Source organism: Emydura macquarii, unplaced genomic scaffold (genome assembly GCF_026122565.2).
Source record: "Emydura macquarii macquarii isolate MOO-44397 ecotype Brisbane River unplaced genomic scaffold, CSIRO-AGI_Emac_v2 contig_1790, whole genome shotgun sequence".
Taxonomy (NCBI): Eukaryota; Metazoa; Chordata; order Testudines; family Chelidae; genus Emydura; species Emydura macquarii.
In genome coordinates this window covers 22,304,045-22,327,504 of record NW_027131927.1, presented here as the reverse complement: position 1 = coordinate 22,327,504, position 23,460 = coordinate 22,304,045, and the positions used below count along the sequence as shown (strand labels likewise).

At 41.7% G+C, this 23,460-nt stretch overlaps 2 protein-coding genes across 10 annotated transcripts in view; one reads left to right on the top strand and one right to left on the bottom strand.

Annotated features, from left to right (window-relative positions):
- The window catches only part of WDFY3 (WD repeat and FYVE domain containing 3), a 325,380-nt gene extending 319,843 nt beyond the window's left edge, over window positions 1-5,537 (top strand). For all 9 annotated transcript variants that reach the window (XM_067557105.1, XM_067557104.1, XM_067557103.1 and 6 more), the window contains 4 exons: window positions 9-341; window positions 882-993; window positions 1,343-1,540; window positions 2,232-5,537. In XM_067557105.1, coding sequence (XP_067413206.1) covers window positions 9-341; window positions 882-993; window positions 1,343-1,540; window positions 2,232-2,352 — 764 coding nt within the window. In that variant the 3' untranslated portion in view covers window positions 2,353-5,537. The remainder of the gene's footprint in view (window positions 1-8; window positions 342-881; window positions 994-1,342; window positions 1,541-2,231) is intronic.
- A 3,390-nt stretch (window positions 5,538-8,927) lies between these two features.
- The window catches only part of CDS1 (CDP-diacylglycerol synthase 1), a 74,054-nt gene continuing 59,521 nt past the window's right edge, over window positions 8,928-23,460 (bottom strand). Inside the window, exons 11-13 of the mRNA XM_067557108.1 lie at window positions 15,279-15,398; window positions 14,006-14,109; window positions 8,928-11,963 (exon numbers count right to left, since the gene is read on the bottom strand). Coding sequence (XP_067413209.1) covers window positions 11,834-11,963; window positions 14,006-14,109; window positions 15,279-15,398 — 354 coding nt within the window. The 3' untranslated portion in view covers window positions 8,928-11,833. The remainder of the gene's footprint in view (window positions 11,964-14,005; window positions 14,110-15,278; window positions 15,399-23,460) is intronic.

The following is a 23,460-nucleotide window of genomic DNA, read 5'->3' as shown; positions in this document are numbered from 1 at the left end:
TAAAACAGGGCAGGACGCCCAGGATGAGGACAGTAGTGACTCTGAAGCAGATGATCAGTGTATCAGTCAGGACACTAAACTGCAGGAGAGTCAGGGTCAACCAGACAGTACCAGCCACAGGCCCGTATCATCATCGAGCCGGGCAGCAGCAGCAGCATGGTCAGCAGACAGTGGCTCCGACGACTCAAGACGTTGGTCAGACCAGCTCAGCTTGGATGAGAAAGATGGCTTTATCTTTGTGAACTATTCTGAGGGGCAAACTAAAGTGCATCCCCATGCTCAGGTTAACCACCCACATCCAAACCATGTAGAAGCACGGCACTACAGCAAACTTAAACCAGGTACAGCACATTTTCTCCCCCTTAAGTAACTCTGCACTGTAAACAATGAGCCTTAAGAATCGTACTCGTCCTGTTGCGTTAGGCACTGTGTTGAATTAAAATATGAAAGTTTTGCAGATAGATGCCCTTAATTTTCTTTTCTGGTTAGTTAGTTATAATCCAAAATTTGACAGTAAAGGGCATCACTTGTAGTATATTAAGGTGCATCTTGTCTCAGCTGTTCATGCAAAGCAGTGTTTCCCTAATTTTTAAAGGCTGAGTCCCTCTTACAGAAAATGAAATTAGTCATGGCTCTGCAGCCCTGTATGTGAAGCTAAAGGCATGCCTGTGTACCTTAATTCATATCTCCTTTGTGGCACTGTCCTTTCTTTGGCTACATGTTTGCATCTCTCCTCTCCCTCTTTGGGAAACCCTGGACTCCAGGAAAATAGTTCCTTCTCCCTATCCATGAACTCTCATGGGGATAGGACACAATCTGGTGTGTGATGACAAAGCAATAGCAAGAGGATTTAGTCTTTCTTTTTTCCTGCCCATTTCTAGGATACAGATGGGAACGTCAGTTAGTATTTAGAAGCAAACTAACTATGCACACAGCATTTGATCGCAAAGACAACGCACATCCAGCAGAGATCACAGCACTAGGCATCTCAAAGTGAGTAGCCCAAATATTTGAGTTTGGGTGGATGGGGGAGAGACTACATTCTGTTACTCTTTTTATTCCAGTACTGGAATCACAAGCACATGGCTGAAAACCTGGTTAATTGTAACTACTACAGCTTTTAGTTATGCACTGTCATAATTATATTCTGCAATAAGACCAGGCTAATTTGTGTTTACCATCTCCATTTGGAGTTGGTTTGGTATGAACAAGTCATTGACATGTACAGCACACATGCAACACGCTGTTCACCCTTACATTCTCATCACCAGTGTTTGGCTGATTTGGGGATGATCAAATGTGGTGGGCTGTGGCTGGAATGTTGGCTCATGTTTCTTTGCAGGGATCACAGCAGGATTCTAGTAGGTGACGGTCGAGGCAGAGTGTTCAGCTGGTCTGTTAGTGACCAACCTGGCCGGTCTGCAGCTGATCATTGGGTGAAAGATGAGGGAGGAGACAGCTGTTCGGGCTGTTCTGTCCGATTTTCTCTCACTGAACGACGTCACCATTGCAGGAATTGTGGACAACTTTTCTGTCAGAAGTAAGGCAGTCAGTTTTCCTTGGGCTTTTCTTTGTACAAAGAACCTTAGCAGGAGAGTTTTAGAAAAGTGAAAATGTAGGTTTCTTAATAAAAATTTTAATGAAAACACTACCACTGTCACAATTTACAGGCAATAGTTGGGAAAAAACAGGGCCCATCCATCTTTTTAAAACCATTAATACAGCAGCAGCATCTTGATTAAAAATGGAACTAGCATGTTTATCCATCAGATGTGGCAGAATCTTTAAGTGAGGAGCTTCTAGCCATACACTACCATTGTGCTTGTTTCATGAAAAAGCAAACAAACTACATTTTCTTCAACTAGAATTACTATATTAACGCCATACATGGAGCACTTAAGGCATTGGAATATGATTAACAATATGTTTATAAAACAGTCACAAAGTGATGCAACCCTTTAAGGTGGACACAGATTATATCTATTCAAAAACTGTTTGGGCTGGTCCTTATTAAAATTATTTTTGCAGTTGTTTTGTATAGTCCCTACATAAAGTTCCAGCTGTTCTATTCCCAATGCAATTGTGCTATATTTCCCATCACATTCAGATTTTTTTTGCTAGTTCCCTTACCCTCTGCTTATCTTTGAGTCTAACTGCAAGATATTGTAGGACTATAAATAAGAGGGTGGGGTTAGGCATAGAACACTATTAACACTTTGTTTTTCTTTCAGATGCAGTCGATTTCAGTCTGAAATCAAGCGTTTGAAAATCTCATCACCAGTGAGAGTCTGTCAGAACTGTTACTACAACTTGCAACATGAGAGAGGTTCTGAGGAGGGACCTAGAAATTAATGAGGCTAAAGACCAAGCTCTGCAGGATCCCAATTCAGCCCCCCAGTAACTCACTGGATTAATTACAGAATCGTGCAGTGAATTTTGGATTAGAATATTGTCCGTTTACACTTATCTTTGTACTGTTAAGCACTGAGAGTAAAAGGGATAATTGATTTCATTTGTATTGATTGAAGTTATAAGGCTAACAAACATTCAAAGGAATAGCAAGCACCAGAAATACAGTAAAACTTTCAGTACCCAATTCTCTCTATTAACATGGCTATTGAGAGAAAACCCTCACTTACTAACCCTCTGTTTTTGTCTTGTTTTTGTAGCGCTAGACATCCTTATTTAGGGGGTGAGGAGAGGCTTTTTAGAAGCTAGTTGTAAATCTACCTTCTTCGCAAGCAACTGTGTATAGTGTAAATAGGTATAATGGCCTTTTTATCTAAATATAAACTTAACTGCCTGTTACATGGGACTTCAAACTAACCACTATACTTTGTGTGGCATCTCTATCTCATCTATCAACTTAAATATGAATGTTTAAGAAACTCAAATGGCATTATATGTATTTTTGTTTAAAATTCAGTCTGTGCATGTTGTTTTCAGTTGCCCACAGTATCGTAATTTAAACAAGGCTATTCATAGAAATGACATGGATTTTTTCAAAGGAAAACTTTTGGGGAGAATCGGACTTGCAATATAATTTTAAAATAACTAGGACCTAAATTACACACGCTATAGTTGCATTTTATACCTAGCTATTTATCACTTCGCTATTGTTCGTATTAATAAGGCCTCTTTTACACATTACAGCTGCTGCTTTGTTCAGTACCTACTGTAGTTAGCAGCTGATTCATGCAGTGCAAGAACCAGCTTTTACCTTCTTAAATTAATTGAAATTGGCTTGCATGTAACTCAAAATTAACTTATCTTGCATAAATCTTATTGTGTGTCTGTCTTTGGCACCATTGTTCTACTGAACATAATCCTTAGTCAATAATTGGATAATATCAGAATATCAGAACTGCATTTGTTTTCACCATTCAGTGACAAGACAGTGATTAATAGATTTCCATTAACATGAAGTTTTAATATGAATTTAATTAGAGTATTTTTTAATCAGTAATTTAGTTTGCACCACTTATGGGACAGCGTACAGACACTGGCATATAGTGACTAGAACAGTTGCAGAAGACAGGCCCATGGTCATACTTCCCAGTTTTTAAATGTGTATATATATTTTGTAAATGGGTGACAAAACTGATTTGTGAATAACTGAAGACCAAGCAGCTAATACTTTTAAATAACGGTGAGAATGTGACCCAAATCAACAAGAAACAGGCCAAACGTGCATCATTGGAATTACTTAGTGCGACAGCCCAGACTATTTATAGCTAAAGCAAAAGCAATCCTGCAATTGCATCACTGAAAATATTAGAATCTCTGTCATGACTTTCCAAAAGAGAGTCAAGTGCTAACTCAATCTCCTGCCTTTTGTTCATTTGTGTTATTTTACTATTTACCCTGGTAGCACGTTTATGCACTAACTATTGAGATACATATTTGTTTGTTAGGTATGTGATGCACTGTAACAATTAGATAAAATTCTTGTTTTGGTATGTAGACTAGGTCCCTAAGAGAAGACTTTTTTTCGAGCTCATCCACATTCTTGAGTAAAGCAGGTTTATTTAGATTAGTTGAGCTAGACACTGCCTTGCATGGCAAGCTTGACAGAAACGTAGGCTCTATACGAACAAGTGGGTTTTTTTTTTTTAAACACTTATCTCTATTGCTGCTGTGGTGCTATAATCCAGATTATGGATTAATGACCTGTACCGTGTCAGTTTTAAAACCATTAAATGCACATGAGGAACTGAAATCTTTTCCCCTTGTTTCCAACTTCCAAATCTAGGCCACATTATCAAAACTTATTTGTATATGGGCTGAGACCTCACCATTTTAGTTCATTAATTTTCATAGCCAACACAAACACTTGGAGAAACAGGGCATCTCCTAGAAAATGAAAATACTAACTGCCACTAAAATAAAAGATGTATATAGAACTAATGCTGGGTGAAGATTGCAGGACTTTCAGTGAACTGTGTTCAACTGTAGATATATTGTACCAGTGTTATTCTATACTTTTTACAGTTGGCACTGCACTAAAAAGCAAGATCATTTACCCTCCTCCCCTGATGCATCCTGTAGTATTAATATTAATTTGCATTTAGTAAATCAATAAAACCCGCTCCTTGGGCTTAAGTCCTCTCCTGCACCATATAGAAACTCTTCCAAAACAAGTTCTTGCATCATATTTCTTCTGGTGCTGTGGGCAACTGTTTTGTTCAATGGAGGTAGTCTCTTCTTTTTAGGTTTTAATGCACAAATTTCCTCCGGTTTCTCCGAGCAGCTTTGTTTTCCATATTAAAATTTATTGGAGCAAAAACACAGAAGTACACTAACCCTAGCAGTCTACATTCTCTGCAAGTACCTCACATTGTCTTCTCTGGCCTTGTTCACTGTCTTACACTCTCAGTGTACTTATTCATTCATGTACTCTAACATTTGTATGTAGTGTGCAACTGTAATGTCATGCTTATGAAGGTGAGTTTCACTGCCTGCAGCCCACATTCAATAGCAAAACACTTTAGATAAGTTATTTTGCACTTTCTTATGTATAAAATTGGTAGAAACTTATTTTTGCTTTGTATCATTTAAAGACTCTTTGTTTCAGTAAATGAACTGTGTACAAAATATTTATGCAGTTAAACTGTTTTTAGAAAGTATTTTTAATTTCAGCAAGTTTGGTTACTTGTTGCATGACTTAACACAGCTGACTTTTTGTGTCAGTGCAATGTATATTTTTTTTGTCCTGTTATTAACTTGTAAGCCCTAGTAAATGGCCACTTATTTGTACAGCAACAGGGGTAAATTGAAGATAACGGACTAAGACTGGAGTGTGGAATTTTGTACTATATTGCAGAATCCAGTATCTGTTTTTTTGGTGGTTATGTAAAAGGCCTGAAGAATTACTATCTAGTGTGCAATCGGTGATATCTGAATGTTCATTGTATATTTGTCTCCAATGCAAAAAAAAGGTAGAGTAACACCATTACAATACATGATTAAATGCAATAGTTCAGGTACTTAAGTATTTTTTTCATTTCAAATAAATACCTGCTATTTACCACCAAAAAGCTGTTTTGCATTTCTCTTAAAAGCATTGAATAAGGAAGCAATGTCAGCAGTTGAGTATTTTTTAAAAATAGGAATTGGTGTTCCTAATGAGGAGGCAGTTACTACTACCTATTTGAATTTTTTCCCCCAAAGGTGAGTACTGTAATTCACAAATACAAGGATTTTATGTTCTAGCATTTTGTTTTATAAGTATCAGCATAGGAACAATAGTATCTCTCTTCTCATTTTTCCTACATAAGGAACATGGCTTAGTCATTTGATAAAGTTAAAATTTAGTATTTTCCCCTTGTTCTATATTCTGCAAAATCCAACCTTGTGAGACTTAGAATTCTAACATTTCCCCCTCACTCAACAATTATCAGTAACACTTTGCTGAAGAGTGATCTCCTGTTTCACCAACCTTAATTTATTTTTTAAGAAAATGACCAACTTATTTCTAGCCATATGCTATCCCTCAAGACTCACTAAACTTGCTTGCAGGATGACGTGTTCCAATATTGCCAAAGAGCTGGCTGACTCCAACACACGTGCCCTAGCCCCAGGACTGGTACTGCATTTCCAGCATTAGTCAGTGAATAATCAATCTTGTAGAGAACAGAACATTGTTTACCAATAATTCTCTTCCCACAGTTCTGCACTCCGGGCTGCTCGCCTCAGCTTTGGAAATGAATCTGTGTTCTGGCACCACATGCTGTGGCCATTGCTCCTGCTTGCCCCAGATGAGTTATTCCAAAGATAGAAAACTCGTGTAACATTATTAACAAACATTCCAGAGAAAACAAAAATATATATATATTAGATAGTAACAATCCCATGTCAATATCTGATCTTTGGCTCATGAGCCATGGGGGCAAGGAAGTTAGCAGTAGGAATTATCTATTTTGCAGCCCAGCCTCTCCCCCATTTCTGGACCTCTGGAAAGTAGCATCCACTGAATAGGTGGAGGATTATGAAGAAAAAAATGTAGTAGGGAAGAGCCCCCTTTATGCACTTGCACAAAAGGCTAGATTATTTCTGGGGCAGTATGTACCTGGCCAAAGGAGGCTTCTTGTGCATAATAAAGGTGTTTAACTGGAGCCTGAGTAGCAGCTTTGCAACTTTTCCACAGGGATGCCTGTGCTCATTCCATCCATTAGGTTGCTGCAAAATCCAGATACGCTCACCCTTCACCAGTAAGTGCAAACATAGATTGGCCTTCAGACCGAGGTGCTCCTTTTGCCCTTCGTGAATGGTGTAAATACCATGTAGTCCCTTAATGGCATAAACACCTTTTAATAGCTTTGCCTGTGATGGTTTTTACATTAAACTAGGATTATGGAGACAATGTTAACTTGATTATATTCCCAGACCTGAGGAAGCGCTCTGTGTAAACTCAAAAGCTTGTCTCCCTCACCAACAGACAACGTTCTAATAAATGAGATTACCTCAAGTCTTGCACAAATCCACAGGGTAGAAAGCTGCAATTAAAGAAAATGTGATTATAAAACTGATTTCTCACAGCTGGCTCAAGGACAGGTGGTGGTATATTTGAGATGCTTTTCACATGACACTTTTAACATGACTAGCTTTGAAGTTGGTTTTCCTTTCACATCTACATTCTGTTTATGGTGGAGATGGTTACCTTTTCAAAAGGCTTTTTTAGCAGCTAGCCAAAACCAAGCGTTAGGAGCTAGTAAGACCACATGTTTTTAATTGAATAGTGTGGTGTGTTACCATGGGGAAAAACTAAGATCTGCACTGCACAATGGTTTGCTAGCTATATACTTTAAACGTAAGCTTAGCAGTGCAGCATCCCTAAGTCTCATGTGAATTGCAATGAGGTTCTGAAGTTAACATTCAGAAGGACACATCTGCCATAGGAGGGAGATTAGCCTCAAGCGTGTAGGTTTAGAGTATCAATTTTACATGGGCAGGTCTACACCAGCAGCACTACCTCAGCACAGCTGTGCTGCTGTAGCACATCAGGTAAAGACACTATGCCACCAGGTGTGCGTTCTTCCATTGGCATAACTACTCTACCTTCACCATAGGCAGTAACTGTTGGCTGGAGCACATCTAATCTAATAGTTGTTTACGGCAATTCAATCAACTGGTAAATATGCCACTTGAACTGCACACACAAAATATACTACTTACATTGTCAGGCCAACTTGCTACTAAACTAGTATTTTTTAAAGCAACTCCTCTTGTCAATCACTAAGAATGTACACAACTTCTATGTTAAATAGTGAGTCAGCCGGTTGGCTCAAGAGCACAGAGGTAAGCCTTGTAGAAAACATATTCCTTATTACGCAACCACTAATTTCAACAGCTACAGCGTGAGTGACTGACTAAACCACTTTGAATCCCGTTACATTGCTGCAGAAATCCACTTTGGGTGTTTGCTTTTTTCTTTTAAAACACAATCTGTCTGTAATAAGCTACAGCCCAAATCATTACACCTCCCTCTGCCGCAAAGACTCAGTGGTAGTTCCCGTTGTCTTCTCCCACCTCCCCATAAGACAGTAGGGACAACTGTCTCCTTGCTTACAACAAAGGAGGGATCCAGGATGCCGAAGAATTTGAGATTACGCTCCCTATATAAGGCCCAGTCATTCCCTTCCCTTTTCAGTTGAATATTTCCAAGACAGTGGCTCCCATCCTCAGCTGCTGTGTAAGATGGAAGACTATAATAGACAATTACTGGTAAGTAATTCTGCACTTGCACTTTTCGCCTATACTGTGGGGGAAAAAAACTGGCAGTTGTAGCAACTAATGCCCATCAATGAAGGCTCACCTTAACAGGGCTCCCATAAAAGATGCCTGTGCAGATAAATGGCTCAGCTGGTAGTGCTTGAGTGGATGTGGGGAAGACCACATGGCAGCACTTCAGCAGATGCTTCCATCCTCACTGGCCTGGCCAGAAAGTAGTTGCCACTGTAAGAATGCCCTCCTGTGGCCCCTCCACCCAAAAAAAAAAAAGAAAAAGAAAAAGAAAAATTCAAGGGACCAGGTTAATTGGCCTGAACACAAGTTTGAAATAATGCATATATTTGTCTTTCAATTACGAAAGCCATTGAAGCTGCTGTTCAATGCTGGTCTATGATGACCAAGGTGGCTGCACTGCAGTGGTTGGTGGAATTTCTATGCATAATATGTATTTCAGTTTGTAAAGTTGTTTGATGTGAAAGATTTATATACGTTATTGGCAGTCCCAGTCCAGGATGAATAAGACACTAAATAACAGGCTCAGATTTTAGTAAATAGGTAGCAAATTAATAGCTGCTTCAGTGAGAAGACTGCAACATCAACTTTTAATAGAAAGGTGCTTTCCCCCCCAAGACTGTCAGTACACAATATGTTTGCTATAGAGGAGGGGGAGGGAAGGACAAACATCAGATCATACAAGATTTCTGGCCCAGTTTTATTTTCCCAGTTCCACCTTCAAGAAAAGATTGACATAACCAATTAAAATATACATAATGTGATATCATTTACAGTATATACATTGTTTCTACATTTGTTTTGCTCAACAAGGTAATTACAGCAGGCTTGCCCAACAGAAGTGCAAAATGAAGACAAATCACTGGTGTAAAACTTAGGACTTTCCAATTCAAGCTGTATGCCTATATTAATGGAAGTAATACATAAGAAACCTGAGGGTGGGTGGTGGGACATAGAGGAAATACTTCTGGCATTTCACAAGTTAAAAATTAAGGACCCAGTTCTGCAAATACTTACATCAGGGCCTATCCCAATAAGCTATAACAATTTCAAAACAGTAGTTGGTTAACTACGACTATTATTATGCATCTGAAAATGATTTTTGATCTAACTTTAGCTTGTGTAACTTTTTAACTTTGTCCTTTTTACAGTGCAAATAAAGATCCATTGACTTCAGGTGATCTGCTGTATTCAATGCTACTTAATATACATCCTATAAAAATTACACTAAAAAGAGTTCAAACAGTTTATGTTAAAATTAAAATCTCTTACCTATATGATAAATTTACACCCAACTCTAGTAAGGCTGGGTTTGTTTGTTTTTTTCGGAAGAATCTACCAAAATCCCATTACCTAACTAAAGCCTTATTTAAATGTTTATGGATTATTTTTTTGTCAAACAACTTTTTGTCAAACTTCAACAAATGCTACTTCCTTTCAATAAATTTTAGAATTGCTTACTAGCATCTTTCCATGGTTCATAATTCTGGCTGTGCTACCGTTTAACAGTCAGGTTGTGTGCATTTTGTTTTCAAGTTAAAGAGTCCTCTACATGTGCTTGGTTTCACTATTATTATTATTTTGTTTGTTTTAATAATAATTAAGTTGAGAATCAGGAAGCACTACTGGAAGACAACCTGCTAGCACTGTGGTTTTAAAGCTCATTTCTTGCTATAGAAGATTTTTTTTTTGACAAGTACTGTAGTTTTACAGTAGAATATACAAATACAACACTAACTTGTTCCCTCAGCTATTTAGTGTTGACTTTACCACTGAATGGAAACTATTTTGGAATTAGAACAAACATATCCTTTTTATAACAGCATATATGACTATTTTACTATTTACAGATTATTTACAGTTTACCCTGGCCTAAATGCTATCAGTATATAGTCCTGAAACAGAATGTACAGTGGTCTCAGATTCTATTCTGATGTAAACAAAAACTCTACAAGCATAAAGCTTGTTAAAATCGCTATTTGCTTTCTATGTTGTTTTTTCAAGTAGCACCAAGCAACTTTAAGATTTTCATCTTTAACCTCTCACAAAAATAAATATAATCAGAGTGCACCCAGAGTGCAGAAGCTTATTTACATTAGGATTGGGGAAATTAAATCTTATCCAGTTACAATCTCTAGTACACCAAAAGAAACTTTTTGGCATTCATGTGCTTTTATACATTATGGGAAGAGAATAGTTCTCTTTTCTTTTTTTTTGGTGAACAAATGAAAAGAAAGATGTTTTCATTTTCACTAAAATTTTTATCACATGATAAAAAGAGCATTATGTAAAATGAGAATAGAAAATAGCTAATATTAAGAACCATTTTACAGTGTCAACTGTTTTCACACATACGTAAAGTCTACTGAAAACCAACTAAGTATATATTTCTCAACTGAATCCTTACATTGTTACCCGAACTTACTTGAGAAGCTAGATTTATTCAACTGATAACAGATGGCAGAAGATATGTACACTATCTCCACCTGGAACTTTGTGCATCGGGTCAGTTAGATAACAGTGACTGTTTTCAGGAGAATAATAATAAAAATATTAATAAGTAAGGATCAGCCAAGGATCTCAAAGCGCTTTATAAAAAGGAGGGATATATCACTCTCATTTTGCAGATGAAGAAATCGAGGCACAAGGAATAAGGCTAGAATGAACTCACTTCCGAACGTGACCAATCCTTGGGATGTGAAGGCCTAAAATCTAGAATTATTTGATATCCATTTGCTGGACTGAAGAACCCTGTTTTGTTGGTTTCTCTCTACTCTACTACTAAATGCATGTATTTGTTTTTATAATCCAGAAGGATTCTTCCAAAAGTTACCTGCCCAGGTAGCTCAACAGTAAAGGTGCTTTTCTCTTGTAAGGACTCACTGATTTCATTAGAGAATTTTTTTTCAATGCAATTAACTAGAAACTGAGCTAATCTTAGTCACTTTCAGCAAAACAGTAATGGTACAAATCCAGCAGTAACCCTGATACATTAGATTCTAAATTCCAGTCCCAATTTTCTGAGCAACTCTCAAGGCAGACTATTTTCTGATATAATCAATTGCACACTGGATAAAACAGCATCTCTTACTAAAAGTTTAGTTGCTCTTCAGTAACCATTTGAGACTAAGTATGACAGAATTATTGCTAAAATATTTAGTACTATAAAACCGAATTAAAAGCAAGAGCTGCACTGATTATAAAACAACTTTCAATGTAGCTTAAGTGCCAGTACAGCCTTATCATTTCCTCAGTTTAGTTATTGTGATGTATAACTGTTGAAAATGAATAGTTACTTTAAAAACTATGTAACCTGTCAGGCTGGATACCGAAGGAAGCCTTACATCAGCAACTTCAGAAACTAAAATACACATTCAATATACAGTTATTTTGCAAGCAATCTGAGTGTTCTGGAATAAGTAACTTAAATCTTATATGTCCTATTAAATATTCACAGTAGTTTCAGGAAAGAAATATTAATGTCTTCATAGCTACAATCTACTTCTTGTTCAACCACTATTATTGTGCACAGTTGTTTTTATCAGTGCTTTTCTGGCTTTTTATTTTTTTTGTAGTCCACCAGTCAGTCCAATTATCCCCTCAGTGATGGCTGAAGGATCCCTTTTTCGATGAGATGAGATTTCAGTGTTTTGTACACATTTAGTTGCTGTTCTGGCTGAAGTACCAACAGTTGTTTCAGTAATTTGCTGGGATTTGGACCCCTGCCAATGAAATTTAAGGGAAAAGTTTTTAATTCAATAAAAGCTCTAAGCCTAACGTACAGAAGTGACATCTTTCCTTTTTCTCCCTACTGTACAAATATAGTGTGTTTTTTTTAAGAGAGATTTTTCTAGTGTAACGCTCTCTCCAGAACTTGCATGTTGTCTGGTAAGCATAATTAAGAAGCCTGCTTTCTCTGACTGCAGCTGTTGTAGAAGATGTAACAATAGTGGAATTCTTAAAGGTTTTAAAGGTGTGGCTTGACACAGCGCTGGCTGGGATGATTTAGTTGGTCCTGCTTTGAGCAGGGGGTTGGACCTGAGGTCCCTTCCAACCCTAATCTGCTATGATTCTAAGATGATTCTAAGATATTTTAACTGGGCAAGTCACAAATCAAGGCTACTGCTGGTCACAATGAGAACATGACCGTTGACATACTTCCTTGTTTTGACTTCCTCACCCTAAGTATGCATCTCCCAAGATATTCATGCTAACGAGCTGTGCGCCAAAGAATAAGTCCGAGAATGAGTGTCCGAGTTATCCTGTTGCATGTCTTTTGACCACTGTGAAAGAATCTTGCAAAAAGAAATCCAAGGGCCGAGAGGAACTTTCTGCTGCAAGTCTCAGCGTAAACACGTTACAAAAGCTTTCAATGGTGCTTTTGTACATCCACTACAGGAAAACAGACATTTCTGATTATGGCCCTCCTAAAAGGTGTTTGGTAGGGCATGTCTCTTGTGACTTTTTCCTAAACATACAGTTAGGTCATGTTTCAGTGACCTTCAAGAAACAAATCACAATTATAGTCGGCTGTGCTTGTTGATAGTTGACATGATTCGTAAGATGTTCCTTTTTCATAAGCATAAGTCTTAGCAGTCAAACAGCACAGGAAAAACATGCAGAGAAAAAGCATTTGTCATGGTGTAATGCCTAATCCTTTGTAACAAAACCTGACGTCTACCTTCTCATTACTTGCTACCAACATTAAGTTCTTGCTAGGGAGCGGTTGCTTTTTGTGGACTGTTTTGATAAAACCATTTTCTGCTCTGTACTTGTTGTTGGATAAACTATATACTACTCAAATAAATGGGCACGAGGCTAGGTATTCATAAAGTTTGCTTATTAGGACACTTTTCAATTCTAGAATTTAAAATGGACAATCAATCCATAACGGGGGGGGGGGGGAGTCCTGTAGCACTTTAAAGATTAACAAATTTAATTTCTGCAGGCATAAGCTTTTGTGGGCTGCAACCCACTTCATCAGATGCAAGAAATAGAAATCAGATAGTGGGTATATATATATACATCCAAGGGTAAGGAACAACAATGGGGAGGGTAGGTGTTAGCAAAGTCCATTCAGTTAGAATAGATGAGGCCTATTCACAACCGTTGATTAGAAGGTGAGAATGTGTGAACAGTGACAATTACTTCTTGCAATGATATAACTATTCCAAGTCCCTATTCCATAACTATTTTCAGGAAATTTCAAGTGTAATTTAAAATATTTAAATGTATTTATTACAAAGAGTGGCATGCATGTATCCGCCACATACAATACCTATTATGCAAGTGTACATTGGGCATTTGTTTATAAATTAAGAATAGGCCAATGTGTGGAATTAATTGTGAGTATAAGTGAGGTGCATACAACTAAATGCCCATAAATTGGAAAGTCTATCCCTAATCATTTTAAGAACTACAGTGAAAGAAGCTACCATTTTGACCATGTAATACGGTTGTTATTCTAAAAGCATCTCCTTCAAAGTGACTATGGCTCAGAGATAATTTGGCACGGTTTCTAATAAGCAGAATGTTCTAATTAATAATTTTTCCCATAACTAGTAGTAAAAGTCAGACACAACATAGCCTGTCACAAGATCTCAGAAGAAATTCCATGAGATTTAACAATGGTTCCAGTATTCAAGAGATCCTTCTTATCAAATGTAATTGCATAAGTTAAGTTTAAAGCTAATCTTTACTGTACCAGCAGAACAAAACTAGATCCCTATGCTGGCTATATATATTTATATATACAAAAAAATACCTTATGAAACTGGTGATATAGACATGAACAAAAGTAGCCATCAAGTACTGACAATCAAAACGATCCATTATTCCACCATGGCCAGGAATAGTGTCTGCAAAATCCTTTAAAGAAAAAAAATGCAGGAATGTAAATATTCACATACAATACCTCAACTAATCTATTATTTGTATTAAAGCAGTGCCTAATCGAAATTATAGGCTAGGCACTGTACCAAAACCTTGCGACAGTCTCTGTCCTTAAGAATTTACCATTCAAACAGGTCAGACAGACAAAGAGTAGGAGGAAAAGGAGGGGCATAAAGAGGTGAAGTGACATGTCCAAGTTCACACAAGATGTTAGTGGCAGAAATGAGAATAGTTTAGGCACTGAACTACTAGCCCAGTGGGCATCGTTCTATTTTGTGTCAAGCCTTCTACTCGCTAAGTATCATCCTCTAGCACCTTCTCTCTATAGCTTCAAATTCCTCCCGCAGTTGGATACTTTTATCCCCCTTTTCATTTAGAATGGCAGCTGCTGAAGCATTTATTTAGCATAAAAACATTTGCACAGGATGCTCCCTGAATGTTAAAGTGGAAAAAGTATCCTGAGACCTAAAGGTCCCTACTTCTGTTTATTATGCTTCATCTTTACAAATCCCCCATATGTTTCATTGGCTTCCTAATGTCCCTAATTAAAAAGAATGTTCTGTCTTTCTTTATAAATTCATGTTGTATAAGCAATCACTCTCTGTGTAAGTATTGTATTCAAACACTGTTTTTCGTTTTATAAAAGAAAATCTGAAATGCAAGCAGTGCTCAAAAGGGCATGCTAACTGTACTGGAAATATAATCTAAAGGATATATTCTAGCAAATTGTCAGCATGTATTCATGTATATTACAATCCATATAGATATTATGTATAACACAATTGCTTACCTCATTATATAAACAAGTATAAAGAGGTAACTAGCAAAAGGTAAACAGTTACTAAAGTATGTGTACAATGAAACCAGAAAATGCTAAGATTTGCCAGCATGGAAATTGCAATGCATCTTGATAACATATAAAGTTTAAGAACATTATTTACCAACACATTCTGTATTTCTGATTAAGAAGAATACTGCTTCAGATGCTTCAGGATCACATCATCTTGGTTTAGTAGAAAACAAGTGTGGTTGGATTATTATAATCTGAAATCAGCTAATTACAATTCTAGGAAGTGGCTCTATTCAAAGTCTTCTTAGGTTTTTTTTTTTGTTTTTTTTTAAATTCCACAAAAATCTGAACACACCTTGATTTTGAAAGCCCTTTTGAATCCACTAGCAAAAAAGCCTCCAAATGGCCCAATTAAGGATGCAAATGTTGACAAAGCAATGCTGTGCATCTGGAATGGGTACATAGTCACTGTTTCCTGCAAGAAAATAACCATTAGAAATACTATACATTGATTTAAAATTATTTACAATTATTCCAGATACAAGGCCAAAGTCAATACATTTTGACATAAAAACCTTAACATTATTTTACTAAGAGAGAAAATACATTTTGTTTCAAAGCAAACATGATTCACAGAAAATTTCCACCTTCTCTATTATAAAAATGTACTTACCTCATTATATAGGGAAAAAGTATAGACATGTTATAGAACACACCACTACATATTTTATTTAATGTGAAGAGAATTCCCTATTCACTATTACTGAAGTATTTTAATATTTATTTTAGACATAACAAGGGATTTGTCAAATATAACATTTCTTTTTCCCTTTTCGCCCCAATTCTACAGATTCTTTAAACTGAGTTGTCTCTCCATTTATCAGAAAGAAAGAAATGTGCTGTTTTTCACCTTAGTATACAAGATGCAGTTCCACTACCTTCTCAATCTCAGCTATTTCCAGTTTCCTTTTTTCCTAATTTATCTTCCTCTTACAGGAAAGTAAAAAAAGATCTTGCCCACTAGCCTTTAGACTTTTGGAAAGAGTAACTCCGGCCAGTGTTTGGAAGCCCTCTAGTAGTAACCAGAATCTCCCTTCCAGGTAATTCACTATCATATTTATGCCTCTCAAATGCCTTGATGGTGACAGTATGGCAGATTCATGCAATAATCATTCCAGCATTTCAACACTGCAGGACGGGAATGATTACCTCCCTAATCTGCAGGTCCCCAAAGCAGCCATGTACTTTAGCCCCTAGTCTTTCGATAGCTCTAGAAAATTACAAAAGCAGCTACTTTAGGAGCTCTCCTAGCTGATGAGATTTCCACCCTCATCAGTCATGAATTCCATCAGGGGGAAAAAAATGTATTCTTCCCTCTTATATTTTGCACTCAAACACGTTATATTGTGCTCAATTATCTGATTGATTTCATGAGCACTTTGTTCACTGAGCTCTTGCTCTGTTAGATATGTCAGACAGGAAAGGTTTCCTATTATCAGCAAGGAGCACAGATTCCTACTCTACCTGCTTCCACCCTGACCTCAAGATTAAGAGACTGCTGGGGTGCTCCGTAGCAACTTAATATCCTAAATGTGTTTCCCTCCTGCAGTCCTCTATGAACACACTGAGTCATGGCACCAACTCTCTTCTCTAAATAGGTCATTAAGAGATCCTTCAAATACCAGAGAATTCCTGACCTCCTAATCTGTGTCAATATGGATTTATGGCCTAGAAACTCTAAATTTCATATTCCCAGTTTGCATCACAGCCACCAGTTTCCTTGTTTGGGGGCTCGCAGGAGACTGCTTCAATGCGGAGGTTTTTGGTCAGGACAAAACAATATCTAAACACCAATCTGACTGAATGATAGAAATTCCTCCGGATTTTGAATTTTTTGGAAGTCCATTCTGTTGGGGAAGTATGCAATAAACAACTGTGCTAGTGTTGGTGTTGAGTATTAATAACCAGGAAGACCTCAACAGTGATGAGAGGACATCCAGATTAGTTTCTGAGCAAAACGCCATCTGCTTTGACACTGGCAGTCTGGCTGCAGAGGACAATTGGGCACAAACACAATTTTAAAACCAGATAAATGGAGTTTGTGACTTTATGACTGTTTTCAACAAGACGTGATATGTTAAAGCCCTCTTCATCAACTGGCTTGCAAGAACTTTGACAAAACTGACTTAGTACCATGTATGGAGCTATAGCCTCTTGTCAATGCAAACATATACCTTCCTGTTGGACTACTGGAGAGTTGGGTTACATTCCTTCCTCTTCCTTTACTGAAAGATAAAATGAACTGGGCAGAAGCCATTCTGGCTTCCTTCCATGAACTTACAGAATTGGGCAGCAAAGGCAATCTAAGGCTACACCCCTTCATAGAGGGCAGATTCTCCTTTATGAATTCTGTAACTCTTTAGACAGAGTATAATAGACTAGCTAATGTAAGTGATGTTCTCTGGAGGTAGACTGTTCAACAAAGTGCTTCTGTGACATGCCAGATTCCCATGGATGGCACTGTGCAGAAGCTGGCTTCTTCCTTTAAGGGTTTCTCAAGAAACTGAAAAAAATTCCCTTAGCCATCTCTCTGGTCAAGGGCCTCAACTTGCACACAAAGGTTAAATTTCACCCTTATATTGTTCTAAAGAGCCAGACTTTTATTTTATGAAGGTTTGCGATTCATTCAGTAGTCCTGCAAGGAGATATACTCTAGTCCTCAAAGTGATGATAGATTTCCCCACTTTGGAGTCTATTGAAATGGGTGCCATTTACTCCCTTAAGCTTTGTTTTTTAAAAATCACGGTTTAAGTGATCTGAGAACTACCATTGCAGCTTCAGCTATCAATTCCTCTCTGTCTTCAGTTTTTGGAAGGTGATTGGACATTCATCCAAAAGTTAATACTCTCATCTGAAACAACTTGTGGTTTATAGTAAAATCCCATCTTGTTGCCACAGTGTTTTACTTTGTTAGATGTTAAGGAACTTTTAAATTCTTACAAGGCCAGGATTACAGAAGTCCAATTTGCATTAAAAAAAACCCTGAAGAGTATGATTTATGTTCCAAGGACTGTACAAAAGAAGAAAATATCAAGGGTGAGGGATTATTACCAATGCAAGGACATTCCACGAGAAAAACTACTGCTTTCCTGGCAGAAATGTGTGTTAAAGGCAGCAACTTCGCTATTCTTCACACATTCCATCTTGTAGTATACGTTGAACCTGTTCTCTGTTTATAATGCTCCATTTGACAGGTAAGTGTGTATACAACAACGTATAGCTAAGTTCAGTGCCTTTTAGAGTTTTACCAGCTCAGTATAAGTAATTCGAGGAGGGGGAAGAGGAGGTGACGTACAACAAGAGAAAATTACTTACCAGTAATTCTGTTTGTCATAGTCTTCTCCTCTTCCCCTCGAAGGAGGGGACTGTTCTATTTTGTTCCTGTTTGGTTGCTCTGGAATTTTCTGACTTAAGAGAAAGAAATGGAGCTGGGTTTTTTATACTGGATTCATTGATAATCTGCTGTTTCCATATAGGTGTAGGTACAAAAGCTCACTCCAAAGAATCTGTAGGATGGGTGTGAGGGAAGGAGATCACTAAGTCACACAAAGTTACCAGACAGTAATTTTCCCTTATTCTACATACCATTAAGGATTTCAAATATCTTGTGTGTGCTTGACTTAGAGAAGAGGGAGACATCCAACCAAACACATGGAGAGCCCAGTTGAACAACGGTTGTAACTGTTTCCTTTTCAATCTCTTTCCACAACAAAATATGTCAAACTTTTTGGAGTTGTATCTCAAGTTCTAATGGGCTTAAGAATCAGGCCTTAACTCTGAGTAAAACTTTGTATACAATTCATCACAAGACCAAACAATTGATTTGCAGAAATAAAAACTTTGTTAATGATAGCAGATTGCTCTCAAACATTATATTTTGGTTATAAAATCAAAGTTTTCTCTTCGAGTGATTGCTCATATCCATTCCAGTATAGGTGAGTGTGCACCTCGTGCACGAGTCCCCGGAACCTTTTTTGCCCCTAGCAACCCCATAGGACCGGCCTTGGCGCCCCCTGGAGTGCCGCGCTCATGCCGCAGTACATAGGGCGCTGCCGACCCTGCGGGCCCTCAGTTCCTTCTTTCCGCCTGTGATGGTACTGGAACGTTAGCCCCTTGCTTCGCTTGAGCAAGTAGCAATCTCCATTTCAATAGTTCTTTGTTGTTTTTACAGTTAATAGTTGTTAAGTAGTAGATAGTTAGAGTACTACTCTATGTAAGATAGTTAGCCTTTAGGGGCTCACTTGGAGCCAGGCCTGTCTCCACCGGATTCAAATCCTGTGCCGCCTGCTCAAAGGCTTTCCCGGTCAGCGACCCACATGACCGCTGCCTCCGATGCCTTGGGGAGGAACATCGGAAGAACCGATGTAAAATTTGCAAGGCCTTCAAGCCGCGGACGATGAAGGAGCGGGACGCCCGGCTGAAGGCTATGGCAATGGAGTCCGCGCTCTGGCCAGACTCCAAGCCTTCCAGATCCCCAGCAGCACCGAGCGTCTCCTCGGTGAGGAGCACCCCATTGGCACTGAAAGCGACCCCATTGGCACTGAGACCGCAGCTATGGACTCTCCCCTGCAACTGGTATAGCAGGGGGTGACACAGGAGATGTCCCAGCCACGTGCCGTCGAGTCCATTCTGACACCTGATGGGCATGCCCTTGCCTCCGACCCCCCTCTGCTGAGGGTCCTGGGACCGGTGTCTCAGGGCAAGCCCACGCTGGGTGGAGGAGACAGGAGTCGACGTCTCCCCCCCAGACGGGTCGAGGAGGGTGGAGAGTGAGAGGTCCCCTCCTAGCTCTGACCAAGAGTCAGAGCTCCTCAACACCGCAGCACCGAGGGCGGTCTCGAGAACCCAGGTGGAGTCGCGGCAGTTCCGCCTCACACGGTGGCCGGTCGTCTGGATCCCGGCACCGCTCGCCTTCCTGGCATTCACCGGCGCAGACCCCGGCACCCATGCAGACGGGAGAGTCTCAGCGCCACTCCCGATCACCGGTGCACAGTCCAGCACAGTCTCGAGACTACCACTCCCGGCACTGATCCCCCTCGTTGTCCGGGGAAGGCGACACCCAGCACCAGTCACGACTCTCGACCCCGGTGCCGCGGCAACCGGCACTGAGACGCAAATGCCGCTCCCAGTCCCCAGTGCATAGCCCGGCGCGGATCCCAGTGGCCGAGAAGTCCCAGGCCTCTCGGCACTGGTCCAGATCCCCGACCTATAGCCCGGCGCAAGCCCCGCATGACTCCCTGCAGACACAGCACCGCTCCCAATCCCATGCCCCAGGGACCTGGGCACTGTGAGACCCAAATCCCTGGCTCGCCAGGAAGCCGCCACGGCGCCAGAGGACCGCTGGCACCATTATGTATCCTATGGTGCCGAGAGCCGCAGGCATTGGTCTCGCTCAAGGAAGCCCAGCTGGGTACAAGCCACGACACCAAAGGCCACGGCACTGCGTCTCCAATCTCACTCCTCGGCACCCAGGGGACATAGCCGGGATAGTTACCGCTCCACGTCCCCGACGCGCAGCCCGGTGCGGCTCCGGCACCAAAGCGCTCGGCACCGAGCGAGCCTTCAGCATCGCGCCACTGTGACCGCTCCAGAGACGTTAGTAGGGGGCATAGTCTTGAGCGGCGCCATTCCAGATCTCCGGCAGACAAACGCCACCACAAGTCCGCAGCACCCAGGAGATGGTCGTCCACCTCCTCCAGCCGCTCGCCCCCTCGCCGGCACCGGAAACATCACTGAGATCGCTCCACATCACCTAGGAGCAGATCTCCAGCAGAGAGGGGGAGGGATCGCAAGGCCAGGTGTCACAGATCCAGCAGTACTGCCCCCCAGGGAGGTGTCCAGTACTCGGCACCGGGACCAGTACCGACAGGGCCGCAAGGGCCATGGCAATGGCCATATTGGGGACCTTGGCCTCAGCAAACGACTCAGGACACGGGGTCAGCGCCCTCTGTGGGGGCCCGTCCACTGCCACCCCCGCCAAGCCAGCTAGACAAGGGTCACTCTTCTGAGGAAGACTCTGACCCCATGGAGGGCCCCTCTACGGGTCCCCTCCCACAGTCGTCCTCCTCGTCCCCTGCTGAGACAACTGCCAGGGACCAGAGAACCCCCCTCCCAGATTTTAAGGCCCATCAAGAGCTCCTAAAGAGACTAGAGGACAATCTCAAGCTAGACCTTAAGGAGCTCTCGGAAGAGGAGGACCCCCTCTTCAGCGTTTCAGGATCCGTGGGGCCGTCCAGGGTCGCTCTCCCGGTACATGACAGGGTCCTCAAATTGGTTAAGCCTCTCTGGGAGGCCCCTGCCTCGGTGGCCCCCACCTCTAAGACAGCGGAACGCAAATATGTCCCTCCTCAAGGGTTTGAATATTTGTATAATTATCCCGCCCCAGGAATATTGGTGGTGGACGTGGCCAACCAGAGGGACAGGCAGGGGGGCCAGGCCAATACTCCCAAATCCAAGGAGCATAAAAGACTCGACCTTTTTGGGAGGAAGGTCTATTCGACCGCAACTTTACAGCTCCATATCGCCAACCACCAGGCGCTCCTCGGTCGCTATAATTTGAACCTGTGGTCCTCCCTCCAGAGGTTTGCCCAGGCATTACCCCAGGACCTGGCAACGGACTTTAACACCATAGTCCAGGAGGGCACTACGGTGGCTGGGGCAGCTCTCCAATCGGCCAGTGATGCACCAGATGCAGCAGGAAGGGCCATGGCATCCGGCATAATAATGAGACAGTCTGCCTGGCTGCAATCGTCCGGCCTGTCAACTGAGGTTCAGCAGGCCATTCAAGATCTGCCCTTCAACGGAGTTGGCCTCTTCTCCAATAAAACGGACAAGAAGTTACATGCATTAAAGGACTCCAGGGCCACCACAAGGCGACAGAGCAGACAGCGCACCCAGAGGCAACAGCAGCCAGCACCCAGACCACCCACCCAACCCGCTCAGCCCAGGAGGGGTCGGGACAGGTTCCGACAATCCAACCGTCGGAACTGCCAAGGCTCTGCCGGGGGCCCCCAACAAGGGCTGCAGAAAAACGAACGGCCATTTTGATGGTGCACTCGAGGGTGGCACCTCCCCCATCCCCCTGGATCTCACCTTACCTTTCTCACACAGACTGCGGCCGTTCCTTCCGCAGTGGCAGAGCATAACCTCAGACCGATGGGTGCTGAGTGTAGTGCAAACAGGTTATGCCCTGCAACTCTCTGCCTTCCCACCGGACTCTCTCCCTACCCCGTCCCTCTTCAGGGACCTGTCTCACGAGCTGCTCCTCGTCCAGGAGGTACAAACTCTCCTCCTCCTCCTCGGGGCAGTGGAAGAGGTTCCTACTCTGGAAAAGGGCCAGGGGATCTATTCCCGGTACTTCCTTATCCCCAAGGCAAAGGGAGGCCTGAGGCCTATTGTGGACCTTTGTCGTATAAACAAGTTTATCAGGCGCCTCAAGTTCCGTATGGTCTCCCTAGCCTCCATCATTCCCGCTCTGGATCCAGGGGATTGGTACACCGCCCTCGACCTCAAGGACGCATATTTCCACATTTCTATCCTCCCAGGCCACAGACGGTTTCTACGATTTATGGTAGCTGGTGGCCACTGCCAGTTTTCGGCCCTACCCTTTGGCCTTTCCTCAGTGCCCAGGGTTTTCACAAAATGCATGGCGGTGGTGGCTGCCCACCTCCGCCGCAGAGGGGTTCAGATCTTCCCCTAACTGGACGACTGGCTAATCCGGGGCAGGTCCAGGGATTGTGTTCGGAACAGCCTGGTCCTGACTTGCGCAACATGCACCAGACTGGGGCTACTCATCGACAAGCAGAAGTCCACCCTAACACCAGTGCAGCGCATAGACTTCTTCGGGGCCACCCTGGATGCTGTTCAGGCCAGAGCCTTCCTCCCACAGCCCCGATTCAAGACCATGGCCGCCATTATCGCCGATCTGCAAAGGTCCCCCACGACGACAGCCAAGGCATTTCCTTCAGCTGTTGGGACACATGGCGGCATGTACACACGTGATGAGGCTGGCTCGCCTCAAACTCAGGCCCCTCCAAGGTTGGTTGGCCTCGGTATATGCCCCGGCCAAGCACTTGCTGAGCAGGATGGTCACTGTCCCGGCCCACGTACTAGAGTCTCTGAACTGGTGGACAGACCCAAGGGAGATACTGAAGGGTGTCCCCTTTGCAGACTTGACACCCTCCATAACCCTGATCATGGACGCTTCAGATGTGGGTTGGGGGCCCACATGAGCAGCAACCTCAGCACACAAGGGCTGTGGTCGACACAGGAGCAACGCCTCCATATCAATGTTTGGGAGCTCCGGGCAGTCCGTCTGGCGTGCAAGGTGTTCCTCAGGTTCCTGAGGGGCAAGGTGGTTCAGGTCCTGATGGACAATACGGCAGCCAAGTTTTATATAAACAGGCAAGGGGGAGCACGCTCCTCGGCCCTTTGCCAGGAGGCGATACAACTTTGGGACCTTGCGGTGAGGCATGACT